The 16,743-nt window shown below is 37.1% G+C and overlaps 1 protein-coding gene across 7 annotated transcripts in view; it reads left to right on the forward strand.

Moving 5' to 3' along the window:
- The window catches only part of LOC129725819 (xaa-Pro dipeptidase), a 207,087-nt gene that overhangs the window by 174,567 nt on the left and 15,777 nt on the right, over positions 1 to 16,743 (forward strand). For all 7 annotated transcript variants that reach the window (XM_055682077.1, XM_055682075.1, XM_055682082.1 and 4 more), the window contains 2 exons: positions 13,851 to 13,912; positions 13,983 to 14,027. In XM_055682077.1, coding sequence (XP_055538052.1) covers positions 13,851 to 13,912; positions 13,983 to 14,027 — 107 coding nt within the window. The remainder of the gene's footprint in view (positions 1 to 13,850; positions 13,913 to 13,982; positions 14,028 to 16,743) is intronic.

Below are 16,743 nucleotides of genomic sequence, written 5' to 3' on the forward strand. Positions count from 1 at the left end.
GTGATTTTCACATTCTGGTACTTTACAGACGAAGTTACAGTCCGATTACATTAAAATTCAATAGGGTGTTATGAGGCAGCTAGGCCTTCCATTTGACACTAATTTCGTGGAAATCGGTTCAGCCATCTCTGAGAAAAGTGAGTGAGTTTGAGTAGTCTTCGGAATATATTCCTTTTCATAGCTGGATTTCACATTTTTAAACATAACAGGCAAAGTAATAGTCCGATTGCAAAACAAATCAATAGGGTCTTATGGGGCAACTAGACCTTCCATTTGACACTGATTTTGTGAAAATCGGTTCAGCCATCTCTGAGAAACATTAGTGAGATTAAACACTCTCTAGAACACGTTTCTTTAAATAACTTCTGAACCACACGTTCAATCTTCATGATACTCAAAAGTTAAGGGTTTTTTAAGTAGCTCGGTCATTTTAAACTAATTTTGTTAAAATCAGTTGAGTAGTTTCTGAGATAATGATGTTTCGTGATTTTCACATTTTTGAACATAACCTTTAAACTGAAAATCTGATTGCAATGAAATTCAATAGGGTCTTATGGGGCAATTAGACCTCTCATTTGCAATTAATTTCATGAAGATCGGTCCAGCCATCTCTGAGAAAATCGAGTGAGATTGGGAGAGCGTCTCCGGAAGTAGCATTCAAATGGCTCGAATTTTGCCTAGAGCAAATGGTTCACAACGATAATCTCGCGGGAACTGTAGCTGATAGATGTCGCCAAGAATACTTACAACTATTGAGTATGCATTCGACGAAGACATTGCTGACTTCCTACTTTGATACTTTTTGTAGAGATCTCATAGCTGCTTCAGGCAAGAAACTTCCTAACTTTATTGTGTTTATTAAGAAGATTCTGATTCTATCGCATGGCAATGCCACGTTAGATCGAGGTTTCTTCGTGAACAAGGAGTGCGTAGTCATAAATTTGGAAATAGACAGACTTGTAGCTCAGCGCTTGGTGTACGATACAGTACAGGTTGCCGGAGGAGGACACGAAATTGATATTGATGAGGAAATGCGTGAGCTGCTGAAGTAACGTGTTTTAAGTGTTATGAAAATACTCTTTTATATATTACTCTTTTATATATTGAATCTTATCTGGTTTAAGTAAAAACGATTCCTTCAAACTTAATTTGGCCTAGAATTCCTCGGTAATGAGTATTATATGCGTTGTTTATAAGATACTTGTAGACATCTCCTCTCGGAAAGGTGACATCCGTCGCATTTTTCGATTTTTTGCGACTATATCTCTTGATTCCAATAAGGCTGAACACGTCAAAAAGTGACTTAGAGCATATTGAGATGTAAATCGAAAGTCACGCTTTTTTATTCCTAAACTACATGTAAAACTACAGAATTCAAAAGTACAATTAACCAGGACCAATATTTGAACGAACCGGGAAAAACCGGGAGAAAACCGGGATTTTAATTTCGGGTTTTGAGTGGCCACCCTGTTTGTGGCTGTACTTGCGGCAGAAGACCGTTCTCCGAGCGTTCTACTCCGAAGTCATCAGGAAGCTGCAAAGTTTACACATCTTTGGCCGTTATTGTTCGTCTCGGTCTGCAGATCACCGGCTTATAGATGTCTTCGGATCGGAGCGTTCATATCGTCGATGACGATCCTAATATGGATCGCGAGCACCTGTCGTAGACCTTCTCCAACTGAGCATAGAACGATACTTTTGCGACTATGAATCTCGCTTCATGCGGGCGCTCGTTGATGATGGAGTAGCACCGGGGCTGTTACGGATATCCGCATGAAAATTGACATCCGTATTCGCACCCGCAGCTGCATCATACCATGCGGATATTGAAAAAAAATATCGCTTCATTAAATTTTGTAGAAAAATTTCCCTCGGTGTATTTACTGCTCGCTTAAATAACTTTTGTACTGGGGAGGGACATGGTCATGTGAAATTAGCAAAAATAAAGCACAAGACATGCTACGGATATCCGCATCGGCATCCGCGAATGCGGAACATCCGCATGAAAATTGACATCCTCATCTACATCTGCATCCATAATCACAAATCCGCATCCGACGGTTTCTCGTTTCCGGCAAAGTTCCTGCAGCTCTACGATTCTGAAGTGACGGGATCCGCAACCTAGGATGCTCAGCGACCTACAATTCCAAGTACCCAGTTTTCAACCGTCGTCCTTAATTCGTTGCCTAGGCAGATTGTTTCGATCCGTAGTATTTTCTTGATTGTTTTAAGTAGCTGTATTTCTGCATTCTACCTTACTAGGTTGCGATGGCTATTCTGCATGACAGGGCTACTGTCTGTTCGACACAGACTTTGGACTATTGTGGAATGTCATTTATGACGGTGCGTTAAAACTCAAGTTCCATAGAGGAGTTGTGATCGTGGCTTTGCAGACGACATAATGCTAGAGGTCTATTGAGAGTAGGGTGGTTTACCGGTAAAACAGAAACCGAAATTTTCAATACCGAAATACCGGTATTGGAGAGGCGAAAAAACCGGTATTTTCGGTATTTTTCTTTAAATTAAAAAAAACATATCACAATATTTATAAATCATTGTAAGGCTATTGAATGCTACCCACTTAGGTAGGCGTTACAAATCACATGACGATATATATAATAAGTACATTTAGACAGGAGCAACATTGAAATTGATATTATATTAACAATGAATATTAATTTACCCTTACTTATTTATCAATTTTAGTTATCGTTTTGCATGTTCTGCATGGATTCAGACGATGTGTTTATGTGTATCGATAATATGTCAAAAAACTTCATATCAATAAAGCAAAACATTTATTTTTTAAATAGAACAGCTAATCTCTCTACACACTCATACTCACAGAGGCAACTCGTGGGTTTTGAACCTACCAGTTTCAATACAAATTATGAAAATCAAACTAGGCAGTAATCACAATCATGTCAGCGAAAAATCGCAAGTCATTATTCATTTTGTGCTATTTAAAAGTAAAACTAAAAAATATAATAAATAAATAAAAATTTGCATAAAGAATTTATTTTTTGTTGATACAAAGTGTTTATAGGATGAAATAATCAACCAATAAAGAATTTCATCCTAAAAATTACTGTTTCTTGAAAAAGTGGAATTTAAATAGCTGTAGCATGATCAAAGCTTCGTCGCCCATACCGCAGCGGGCTTTTATTAGCAACCAGCTGAATGTCCCGGATTTGGTCGTGTTAAAATTTTAGCTTTTTCTATAATTTTCTATATTTTTATATATTTTTGACCTCTCATTTTAAATATTTATTTCTATTTCCATTACAAACTTGTTCATATGCCACATTTTTCGTTTCTCTATCAGAAGCTAAAATAAATAAAATAATTATAATAATAAATAATTTGGACGAACTGTTTAAATAACATCGAACAGAATAAAGAAGTATTCACCTTCGATTCCTTTGGATTCGTGAAAAGTAAATTCTGGTCTGACGTCATCTCTTTTTATTTCTTTTTTGTTCTTCATTCATATACTCTTCTCAACAGTTTCATATATTGTTATTCTAAGAATTTGAAAGTTATTCACTAATTTGAAACTAAGTTTTGCGATGTGAATGAAAATTGAAATAAAAATCTGCATGTTTTTTCGTTAACATGAATTTTGAAATTATGTTCTTTGTAATCATATCACAAGATTCAGTCATTGAAGTTTTTCAAACACTGTTAAATTTATCCAGTGTTGTATGTGGAACATATACCACAAGAGATCAAAACAATGGTCGCAGAGGTCCAAAGCTTAAAAAAAACTAAACCGTAATGAAGCATAGGTACTCATAAATGCAAAAACATAATTTTGCAGCGACACGTCCATACATAGATGCAACCTGAGACGATAAGCAAAAAATAAATTTCAAATCCAAATTTGTGTAGGTGACGTCTTTGGCAGTGGTTTACTTCGGCAGGTTTTTGCATAAAACTGAGACGTTCGACACTCTATATCTTTAATTATTTTTCAGTTTTATTTTTAAATAGTACAGAGAGAATGACTTGCGTGTTTTCGCGGACAATCATCATTACTTCCCCAAACTACGATTTTAAGAATTTTGTGGTTGGAAAAGTAGGTTAAAAGTCTACGAGTCACCCCTGGTTTGTATTAATCTGATAAAAAAAAATTAAAGGAAGGTTGTATGCAAAGCCACGACCGCAAGGTTGAAGTAGAATACTTTTGAAAGAAAGATAACCCGGCTGCTTGCGTGTCAGTCATTTTTTCTAATTTCATTTCATTTTGTTTGATATTTTGAATAAAGTGTATTGAATATTTTTAAAATTTTGCGCAAATGAGCAGTTGAAGTGCTGCCGAATTGTAATATGCACATTAAATACGACATCATTGAACGGAAACGGAACAAAGGCTACAGTTATGCAGAACGCGAATGACGGCGCGATGCGATTCGTCTTACCGTGGTGAAATGTACAGCTCTTTTTACGGCGAAGTAGAGCTATACATTTCAACACATTTCGTCTTGCCGAATCGCATCGCGCCGTCATTTGCGTTTTGCACCACCGTAGCCAAACACTAAGCGACGCAAATACATAATAATAGGCGGAGTATGCATGTAGATGAAGATAATTAACTTTGGATTATAGCGAAAATATTAACTCTTCAAATATTCATTTGTGTTCTTCAAATTTCAGTTGTTCAGTTTAATATCTGATGAAATATCTGTTTAATATCTGATGAAGGCTCTTATTCAGGCCAAATAATGCATTATTCAATTTACTAGGTCCATAACTCTGTCGACCGTGCTTGGGAAAGCAATCGTATAACAACCAATCAGAGGTCGAATTTTGTGTTTTAACAAGGCTTAAGAATTTTCAATAGTACAATAGTTCGAATAAAAAAATTGCAATTTCCTGCATTTGGTAGGAATCTTAGAAGATTTTCTAATCGATTGTTGCAAAAACGGAGGAAATCCATCGAAAACTAACCGATTTCTTAGCATTTGAAATTGGACATATTTTTCACTTTTTTCGGTTTTAGATTTTCATTTCACATTCCTATGTAGCCGAACTTCCTGAGAGAAGTATTCTACTTCAAAAATGCAATCAGAACTTTTCGTGCTCTTTTATGCAGATATGAGATTTAGATGAGGACTTATGGTATATTATGTGCGGAACCTTTTAGGCACAGTTCAGACCTTTTGTTTCAGTAAACTGTTGTACCTTTTGTAAATCTTTATTTATGCAACGAAAATGATGAGAATTAAATGTTAGAACTATTTTGCCTTTTATTACATCCCTTAGGAGAGTTCAAAAGTTATGCTTATATTGCATGCACGACAATATATAAATTTCATCATTTTCGCAGTATTATATCCAAGGTAAATTAGACATGAGAGCATACGGAATAAATAAATGGTTCGATTTCTCCTACCTCTAGTAGAAGGCCCTTCTCCAGCGTCCCAACCAGAGGTTGGACACGTGTTACCTCTGGCTGCTTTTACATTGACCTCCGTACTGGTACTTGCACTTCCCCCATGCTGGTCCTTCGCGTCCGCCATGCCATGCTGGCGTCGCGTTTCCGAGCATCACGCTTGTATTTGGCGTTCATATATTTAGACATAGCACTGAATACACTTCCGATGGATTTCTCAATAAATGCAATAAATGCACTCGTAGTCTCTTACCCGAGAATAATAAAACACTTCCAAGAAATGTTGCACTAGTAAAAAGACAATTTCCACGTGTTGTAACGTGCTGGAGCACGAAATCTATGTCTGTGATAGGGAACCTTCACGTTCACGAGGCATGACTGGAGAAACGCGTCTAATAATGCGGTAAAATTTTTAATGTCTTTTTGTGCAAATTATTGTACTCAGACAAAAGCCTGTTGTGAATTGGATGAATTTTTAGTGAATAAATGTTAACCGTTTGTTATTCAAAGTTGGTCATGCTGATCGCAGCCTTTGCGCTGCCCCTACAGTGGGGGGATTACTAAATAAAGTAAAAATTGGACAACTACAACAGAATTTGATTGCATCCCGCACAGAATGTCTGCTTGTGTTGATGCCAGAAAATTATTAACCTTCAATTATTTTTTTATTTGCCTTGAAAAAAGCATTTTGCGGTTCAAAATCGGTTGCTAATTACAACCTTTGAGCTGCCCTAACATTGGGGGAATTAAGATACACGGACAACATGCACTGTGGAAGCTATTTCACATTCAGTAAATTAGACGGGTGCGACAAATTTAAATCGCTAGGATGCAACACAGAATACTTGCTTGCGGTGACAAAAATTATTAACTTTCAATGACTTGTTTATTTGCCTTAAAAAAGGCATTTTGATTTCCGAAATTGGATTTCCTGATGGCAATCTTCATGCTGCCCCAACACGGGGGGAATAATGGCTGTCTGGCGACACACGCTGAGAAAAACCGCGCTGCTCCTGGGACGTGGTGACCAACCACAGGGCTAGTGCTGCTGCTAAGGAAGGACGACTGCTGTTGTCGCTGTCTAGAACTATTATGAGCGGCTCCGGCTGAAACAGGCTCTTATATAGGCCAAATAGCATGTTTTCAATTGCAAGGTATATGATCCTGTCGACCGTGCTTGGGAAGCAAGCATATAACGACCAATCAGAGGTCGAATTTTTCGTTTTGACAAGGCTTGACTATTTTCAATAGTACAATAGTGTGAATAATAAAATTACAATTATCTTATTTTGGGAAGAATCTTAGAAGATTTTCCAATCTATTGCTGCAAGAACGAAGGAAATCCATCGAATACTAACCGATTTATTAGCATTTGAAATTGGACATATTTTTCACTTTTTTCGGTTTTAGATTTTCATTTCACATCCCTATGTAGCCGAACTTCCTGAGAGAAGTATTCTACTTCAAAATACCGGTTTTTCTACCGGTTTTACCGGTTTTTATTTTTATGAATACCGAATGATTTATGAATACCGGTTTTTCAAAAAGTCGGTAATACCGACCACCCTAATTGAGAGTCGATCGAAGAAATCGAGTTGACGGGCGCGCACTGTATACGCAAGATCAAAGACTGGATGCACTGGACCTAGCGCTACATAATACAGAGGTCAGTTGCTAGTGTGTACCGTACAGTGCTATACGACTTATACGAGACAAAGATTGTCTTGTCCGGCATGATGCCTATCAGCATCGCCATTAAGGTGAATGTTTTGACCGATGTGACACAAAGGGCATACCAAAAGGTCATCCTCGATGTCCCGATGGCAGCAGGTATGGTCCAACTCCACGAAGGATAGATGGACGGACCGACTTGTTCCAGAGGTATCTGATTGGTTCGGGAGACACCATGTCGAAGTGAACTTTCACCTGACACAGATCCTGTCTGGCCATGGTTGCTTCAGGCAATATCTTCTCGGACACGCGGGGTCCCCCATGTGTCCCGAGTGTGTGGATGCTGCAGAGGCTGCGAGGACGATATGATTGCAGTAAGCGGGCCAGGCACTACTATGAAAAACCTAGTCCAAAGGATGTGCCTCTCAGATTGACCTGAAACTGCAACGTGTGTGGTGGATCAACCACCAACACGCTAGTGATAGCTTAATGCCAGTCTCCAGGTAGTTAGCTAGGAGGTTATAAGAGTAAAGGCGATGCACCAAGCACAAAAGCCACTCCCCGACGTAATACTTTATCGTCGTCCCAGAAAGATCAGGACTGGAGACGAAGGGGTTTTAGTGGGTCCGGAACAGGACGAGTGTAACTACCCCAGCATAACTCCCTAAGTTTCACCCCCACTGCCAGAGTTCTTTTTTCAGGTGTCTGTTAGCTGACTTCGCACCAACCGTTATTGGAAAAACTCCCATATTACCCCAATTCTCAAAAACGGATCTCGTTCATCTTTGTAGGGGTATGAGGTGGGACCATCATCATCATCAAAGGCTGAGAACCACGGGGGTACAGCTATTCAGTCCACTGTGCCCAAGTTATTCGATTCCCATCTTTACGAACAAATTCGAGAGCGCATTTCAGCTGCACAACAGATTCTCGGTTGTGGCTAACCTTTGTGAATACCCCTCTAGTGCCCAATGCCGCCATTTGGCGGGCTTCAGTCGAATCTTTAAAAAGCTTCAATAAATAATTAAAAAAGTGTTTATAATGATTCATAGTGATTTTACCGAAGTCCATCTAGAAATTAACTTGGGCACTAGAGGGTTCAGGTATCCAACAAAACATTCGGCATGGGTCCATTGTTATTTGTAATGGTCAAGAATAAGTTGCAAACTTTCATGGATCGAGCAAAACACTGGGGTCTTTGAACGATTGAACCGCGTATAAAAAACCGCGTGATTTGAAAAAATCAATTCAATAAAAAGATCCGAAAATGCTCGAAATATATATAAAAATGGGACCAAGACACACAACATGCGTTTATAGTGCATTCAAAATAAAAGTTCATTGAAAATCAGGGTAATAAGTTTCTCTATATTTTCAAACTTTAGATTTCGTTCTTAAATCGAGAGTTTATAGCAACGACGTTGCTATAAACTCTCGATTTATTATTGACTTGCGTCAATATACAATGAATGTTTTGTTCCTTTTTCGCGAATTCAAGAAGATTGTCCATTATTTGATAATAACAGAAATTTTGGAACAAATATATTAAAAATATTTATTGATTAGAAAATCATATTTTCTTGAACCATACCATTATTTTTTCACTTTATTCACTTTTTATTAGATTTACTTATAATAAACTTAATAATTATCGCGTAGAACTATCCTTCAAAATCGCGTGAAAATAATCCGAGTTATTGTAAAAACTCGCGTTAAAAAAGCCACGTGAAAAGATTGCATAAAAAGCGTAGTACTCATTTATGCAGGTGATGTGAAAATTTTCCCACCGATAATTATCGCCGAAGATTGTAAACTACTTAAAGAAAATCTGAATAACTTTGAGAGATTCGTTGATGGAAATGGACTTAGTACACGCAAAAGTTCAAGCTTCAATCATCCAATGTGTCCTTTCAATTCGCCCAGAATTTGCTCTGACTTCGCACAACCAATGCGTGATGCGCATAACGCAAAAGTTGTACAAAGAATACATTGACATAGATCAAAATCAGAATATGTATCATATACACAAAAATCGTAATGTCTCGGTAGACTTCGGCTTCGGGCGAACGATCAGTTTCGAGGCGCTCAAAAAACCGTTTTTTACTTTCGCGAGCCGGTGCGTATCAACGGCTCGTGCATCCCAAAAAATCGTCAGCAACCGAAACAGCCAATGGCGAGCCTTGTTGCCGCGGAAGTTATTGACGCTGGTACCAGTAACGCAGAATCGAATGCATGTGAATAAAACCAGAGTCATAATTAAATGCAAAATGTTTTGGACTAATCTCATGTTTTTGTTTATTGTTAATGTTTGAATGATGTTTTCAAATGACCTGATCTGATTCATGAAAGTGAATCGATCAGTCAAAAATTTCTTCAATGGACAATGGACAATGGAGTACCCAACTTATCAGTATTGATTGCTGGTTGCACTGTTTTAACGATGCCAACCTTCTAAACATCGGCTGATGCTTTATAAGTGTAGTGGTTTGGAGCTGCGCAATACATTCAAAATACGCTAGAGCATTTAATGCGTTATGCCCAACGCCATGCGCTGTACTGGTTCCAATTTTAATCAGTAAATGCGCTAATTTCGCTCATAAATGATCTGGTTACGCACACTCCAACTTTTGCGTGTATAAATGATAGTAAATGCTCTGTCATGACGTACACCAGCAGAGTTCGACGAATTTTGTTGGTCTCCATGTAAGGACCTTCCATTTTACTACGCGTAGATAACGTTCGAGACCTGGTGTGGCAATGGACCAGTCTCTTATATTCAACGATCATATTGATAAAAATGGTAAAGGAATCGATAGAACTCTTTGCTCTCTCTTCCTCTCGACGATTCGGACGGAAGTTTACGGGCCCTTATGCAATTCTTGCAGTCTCAATCTTGTCAGAACGAAACTCGATTTCGCGAGTGTAGTTGGTCTTCCAAAGTATAGCCTTCAGGAGCAACAACTATAATCAGTTTAGCGTGAATCAATAAACTACATACAGCACGAACCCACAAGTAGATTTATGAACGAGTCCAACAAACTGCAGGACTTAGTATCTATAAGTATGACTCAAGATGTGATTCGAAGAAGACTAAAATTATATTTGGGTCATTCCATACGAAGTGACCACGAAAAACACAAACTTGGAGACGACCATCACAGATTTTGCCGAAAGTCATCTACTGTCACTTTGGAAAAATCCCAAATTTGGTGTCGATTGGATAACCCACCGCTCTGTGGGACCCCCTTGTTTATTGCAAAGTCATGCATTTTTTGTTCAAAATCTCTTTTCTCTTTTTCTTACAATTCATAGACGTAAGATGTCCTAAAAATACTGATAAATGATTTTTGAAGAAAATAAACCAAGGAATCGAGAAAAAATATAAGTTTTGATCGGAAGTGTCGCCAGATAAATTATTTTTGTATTTGAAAACTAAATTTACATTTTTCGGGAAATGCAGCCATTTTGATTTTAAATTTGATAATTTCATCGTGTTTCTTGGAAAATTTCACATAAGAAACAACTATCATCCCGAGGTAATATGAGCCAATCTCGAGATATAACATTTTTCGAAACAAGTTGTTAACTTCGTAATCCATTTTTTACAATTTATAGACGTAAGACACCCGGAAAATAGTGATAGGTGAAATTTGAAGAAAATAAACCAAGGAATCCAAAAAAAAATTGTTTTTGACCGGAAGTGTTGCCAGATATATTATTTTTGTATTTTAGATCTTTAGAACATGCATTGTATTTAGAATGTCGGAGGGGTAATGGGAGGGACTGGTGTACAGGGCAATTGCGGGGCTAGCGCTATGATTCTATTGACTCTAACGGTTTCTTCTTCAGACCAACTGAAAGGTTACGGTCGCCGTTTACGTTCATTTCAAATTTGGCTCCCGCAGCAACAGCTTTAAATTGGAAAGTTGATGATTACTCTTTTGCAATTCATAGTGATTACAGTGAAAATAAACTAGAATGTACTCAAGCCCATTTTTAATTCTTTTTAATTTTATCAAGTCGTTGTTGGATAGTTTTCTCTTTTGATATCTGGTTTCAATTGTCCTCATTACCCAAAGTATATTTCCGGAGTGATTTGCGATTAGGGCGCAACTATCAAAATTCAAACAAATCGTTTCATTACACCATTGGCTTTGAACAGACTGACAAAATTCATGGCAAGAATCCTTTCTTTTAAAATGATCGATAAATGTATTTAAATCAAGTTTTTAGTGAAGGGTGAAAGAATAGTTTACCCAAAACAAAAGATACTTTGGAGTTAGATCCTTTTTATTGTTTTGAAGCAATGGGCTTATTTGCGAAATATTTCGTTAACAGGCGACAGTAAAGGGCGGATCAAGATTGTCCTAAAAATACAGGCGCATTTAAACAAGCAAAACTGAAGGAAAAATGAAAACAAGGCGAAATAGAGGTGGGTGAATTGTGTTGTCTACCTTCTGTTCAACAGTATGCCAGTGTCAGGTCGTTCGAAACTCAAATTTTTAGTGGCATACCATAAGCACCACGAATTACTAACACAGACACTCCTATCGCAAACAATATTCTTCATGAAATTATAAAATCAAAAGATCATAAATTAATTAATTCATCAAATAAAACAACCTCAACAATCACCTGTCTAAAATTGAAACCCACTCTCATTTTTGATCATTGGGCAAATTGGAACTTGTTTTGCTCCTAAAAAAATGACAGGCCTTATCGTTCTACAATTTTAGAAGTTAAACCGTGCAAACAGTTTTTCATTGTCAAAGTGAATCACAACGGAAGCCGGTCAACATTGTTTTGACGTCCATTGCACTAGCCGTACAAATTGTCCAGTCGAACCAGTTTTCAATCACATTAATTACAACGAGACGCATTTTATTGCGCTGACAGGAATTGCCATAGAAACAGCGATTATTATTGTCAAATTCATACTAAGTGCATTGTTTCTAAACATTTTGCTTACAACAGTACAGTTTATCAAGGTTATGTTATCACCGGATCAGCTGACAGTCGTTTAGGAAAAACATGACATGGCGTATCAAACAAAAAACCTTCAGCGGCGGCTATCTCTAATGTCAACTCGAGGCGGCGTTAATTGGTTACCAAAATAAAAACAAAACACCCAAAACATAAACAACCTGTTATCAAGTGTACCGCGACGGAAGTTCAACCTAACCGTAAACATGTTTACCCTGCTTTATATCTGATTAGAGTGGGGAATCTTCCTCCATTATCGAACACACACTGTTGTTTATTTACGTTTCGAAACCAAGCTGTATCATTGACATTTGGTTTAAGACATATTTTCAAGGAAACAGGTGAATATAACGTTCGTTTATAAAAGCTGGCAATATTTCAACCAAGCAAAACCTAACAGCTAATAATTGTAAAGGAAAGTAGCATTATTTATGGAACGATTCATTCCGAATTGCTATGTTCATCACTAATTTTTATGCGCAGATCACCGTCGATGAGCGTTTTTTTTGCTGTCTGTCTCCCTAGTGACGCGTAAAACGAGTCGAAATTACCACGGCTAGACGTTACGCAGACGAAAAATCTCAATCATGAATTAGTTTGACCTTCTGCGGTCGCATTAGACATATCCGATTTCGCCGTGTGTCAGTTTCACCGTAGCTTGGTGTGGTGCGAAATTGTTTATGATGAAAGCATTTTGCACACAATGAAATAACGTTAAGGAAACGGTAATTTAAACTCTAGAAACTAACATTATTTCCTATTCTGTAATCAAGTATAATGAAAAGAAGTTAGACATGTCATTCAAAGGTGTCGATGATAACTTTCATTTATTTGAGAATTCAATTCTCAAACAAATCAAGGGTCGTGTTTATTTTACTAGTGGTTTGTGTTTGAACAAACACGCCATCTATATTCTGTTGTTTGCAAACAAAATGCAGCGTTATTGAATGAATAATGATGTAATGTGACTCTCATCTCGTAAGTTACGACTATTTATCGTATTACGTTTTGCGTATGGATGTAGTTTTAGCATATACCATATCATGGTATATTAACCATACCGTCACTGAGTGCACGTTTGTTCAAAAATTTTTCAGACTCCATCAATGAGTAAAATTTGATAGAAAAGGGCAATTCTCAAACTGAAGATAGCCATTTCTGTAAGTTTAAAATATCCTCACATGACTAGCTTCTGGAGATATCACTCAAAAAGCTTAGATGTCTAATCTTATCACGCAAACGGTAACAATGCAACTTGATCGCGGCTTTTCGAGAAGCGTGAGCTAACCTTCGTCTGCATTATCGTTTCTTTTTCCTGTTCAACAATGTGTGAACGGTAAACAGCGGAGTGTGTATTTTGATAACAAACAAATTCATCTGCCGATGTTGGTGCAAGTCACCAAAAAAGTAGACACTGAACGCACGAGGTTCCATTTTTGCATCCTTGAAAGATGATGATTTTGCCACGTGCGTAACCCCGCTTGACTTGACGCCTAGGGCATTAGTCTCGCTCGGAGAGATAAAAATCACGCGCTTTCTCAATGCCGAAATTTGATAAGAATAAACGGTATGAAATTTGAGCTCAGCTTCTTCTTGAGTGTTGAGCTTGTTAGCCCATGCTCTTTGAACGTTTGATGATAGCTTTATGTAATATTCGATAAGATTTTAATTTCAATCAAATAAAGTTGTTGCGATGTTATTCTGTCTTGTATGCTGCACTCTAGTTATTTTGAAGTTAGAATCCCGAATCATCGATTATAACAATGATTACAGCAAAACTATCATTTACTTTCATTTACAGGCTGGACCCAACACGGATAGTGGGCTGCAGGCAAAACCAGCAAACTTCTCGGGAATTGAGAAGTAAGAATATATGAACTTTTTTCGTACGATATTTGGTTAACCTGATTTATTAATTCTTTTTATTTATCAGATTCGTCGTTGACTCGGACATTTTATTCCCTGTTATTGCTGAATGGTGAGTATATTCCAATGGTTTTTCTTAACCTGTGTTCTTATAATTTTGCTTGGTGCTAATTTCGATGTAATATCAGCAAAAAAAAAAAACCAAAGTTGAGCAAGGTACATAGTTTTTTTTAAATTACACTTTTCTATCAATTGTCTTCTGCGATTTTCAAACTGTGTTTGTTACGAATATCAAAGTTATTCAAATATTTCTGGCAGTGAAAGAAGGCTAGATAACTGGTATGCAATAGAGATGGTCGGGTATGGGAAATTTGTTACCCGTACCCGACCCGTACCCGACTCATCGAGAATTTTTAAACCCGTACCCGACCCGAACCCGAAGTCGGGTTTGTTTAAAATACCCGTACCCGACCCGAACCCGAATTTTTTTTTCAACTACCCGTACCCGACCCGTACCCGAAAGAAAAATACCCCGAAATTGCCGGTACCCGACCCGTCCTGGATTTTTTTTATTATTATTTTTTTTTAAATAGGGAAACTGCTCCATTATTCATCTCATTAAGCCGATATTCACGAAGAATGCACGGATTAAACACCAAATTTTCACGAAATCATTGAACAAATAAGCTGAATATGCTTACGTACTCTTATGGCATCGTTTAGCATTGTATATTTAGTAAAATTAGCTAGATTTATCTCGAATTTTGTAAAACAAACCATTTTTAACAATGCTTCCATATCCATCTCAAAACTTGAATCACTGTTTAATTATTCATCACACGATGCCCCTATATTAATCTCACTGTTAATCATGAATGAATCACATTATCATGAATGAACGTAGTCGCAGCCCGTCGTAGTAGGTTACCTAGATATCCGCTGCAGTTGTTTACGTGCAAAATATGGTAACCTAGGTAACCACTACAGTGCTGTAGTTTTATGTCAATTATGTCGGAATAATTCAACATTTTCAGTATGATTTTTTCGTATTAACAGAAACTGATTTGGCAACTCTTGATTTTCTTCAACGCAGTGAAAACAGATGAAAATACATACAGTTGAAATTTAGAAATTGCAGAAATTCATCTCATATATTTCTGCTAATTCAAGCTTGTTTAGGAAATTTGAGATGAACATTTCAAAGATTAAAGTATTCTTAGTGTAGTGAGTGATTTTGTTTAGTGATTAAAATAAAAAGTGGTTCGCTAGTGAAAAAACTTTGGTTGGCTGCTGACCGAGTCCCGTTGTAGCCGTATAGAACAATGCGCGGATTTTGTTTTCTGAGGTAGGTGATTGAATTAAATGAGTTTTTGAGTGCTGATGCCCGACTATAATATCAAATTTAGTGCTTTTAAGTGAGTTTTTTGAGGATTATACTTTATGAGGAATCTAAAGTGAACTAAGAAGAATTCATTCCATGAATTAGCAGATTAGTTTAAATAGAAAATATGCGTTTTTTTCTGTTTTCAATTGTGTTTACATGTTGAATGAGATGAATATACGGGCTGAGATGAATAATGGAGCAGTTCCCCTACCTGGTTACCTCGCACATTTTATGCACTGATTGTCATATGTGGTTTCTCGAGATGATGGCCGGAGTTAGCCTAGAACCGAGTGTTCATGTGAACGAATGTTAATGAACCCAGAGTTCCAGGCGACATATTGGTTCTTTTGGAATCCAGCGCAGCACCTGTCACTGAGAAAGTCCGCTCGTCTGATGTTGAAAAATTTGACCATTTGAATAGCAAAATATCTATTCATGACTGTGTACGGAGAATTTGGGTTCCATTTTCGTGTTAGTTACCTCATATTAAAATTGATCAAAGATTTCAATTATTTATTTTGTATGTATACTTATGATTCATATGAAATGCTGGAAATTTTTATTTTGTTTTCGAGAGATCAAAAAAAAATTCAATAGATTTTTTTTTAAAAGATTCATAATAACTTAATAGAGAACCAGATCGAAACAACCAGAAGATCAGGATAAATTAACCTATAGTGGACCCTTTTATTTTATTAATTTGTGTTTGTGATGCAGATTGGCTGGACAAGATGTTTCCAGATGGAAGTTTTCTGGAAATCATTCGAGTTTTCACATAAAATGAATTAATCTGGCGGGTGGTCCACTATAGGGAAGGGGTCCACTATATGTTAATTTACCATACTAGAACAACACGGAGAATGGTGAGAAATGCATGTCTGGTAGAGTTTAAAAAAACGACGAGTTTTATGTGCACATCCTCGCAACCTGGAATCTAAAATTCGGTATAACACAGATATTTCTGTACATGCGGCATCCCTGATAACAGTGCAAACCAAGACCAGGGAGTAAGAAACGAATACTACACTAAAAATCTGTCGAAACAGATGAAACGCACATTTGTCGTTTTTTGTGTGTAACTATCTTCCTGCTGTAACACGAGCATGACTCGAACTAAGTTTTTAGCCAAATCAGGAATACTAAATAGGCAAATTTGTCTGTAAAACACAGATTTTTCGAGTCAGTTTCTTCAGATTTTTGAGTTTATATATATTTACACAGACTTACGCAGAGTTGCAATAATTTTACAATTTAATGCCTCACTATTTTGTGAAACGAAAATCAACATTCAACCGTGATGAAGTGTATAGTTCAAAATTGTTACCAAACGACAGTTTACTCGAGTAATAATTACGTTGGAGTTATTCCACATATTACACGTTTAAACAACAAAAATGCTTCAAAAAAACGGCAAACTTCCAAAATTCGTAGCTTATCAAAGGAC

This window comes from Wyeomyia smithii, chromosome 2 (assembly GCF_029784165.1).
Source record: "Wyeomyia smithii strain HCP4-BCI-WySm-NY-G18 chromosome 2, ASM2978416v1, whole genome shotgun sequence".
In the NCBI taxonomy this organism is placed as follows: Eukaryota; Metazoa; Arthropoda; class Insecta; order Diptera; family Culicidae; genus Wyeomyia; species Wyeomyia smithii.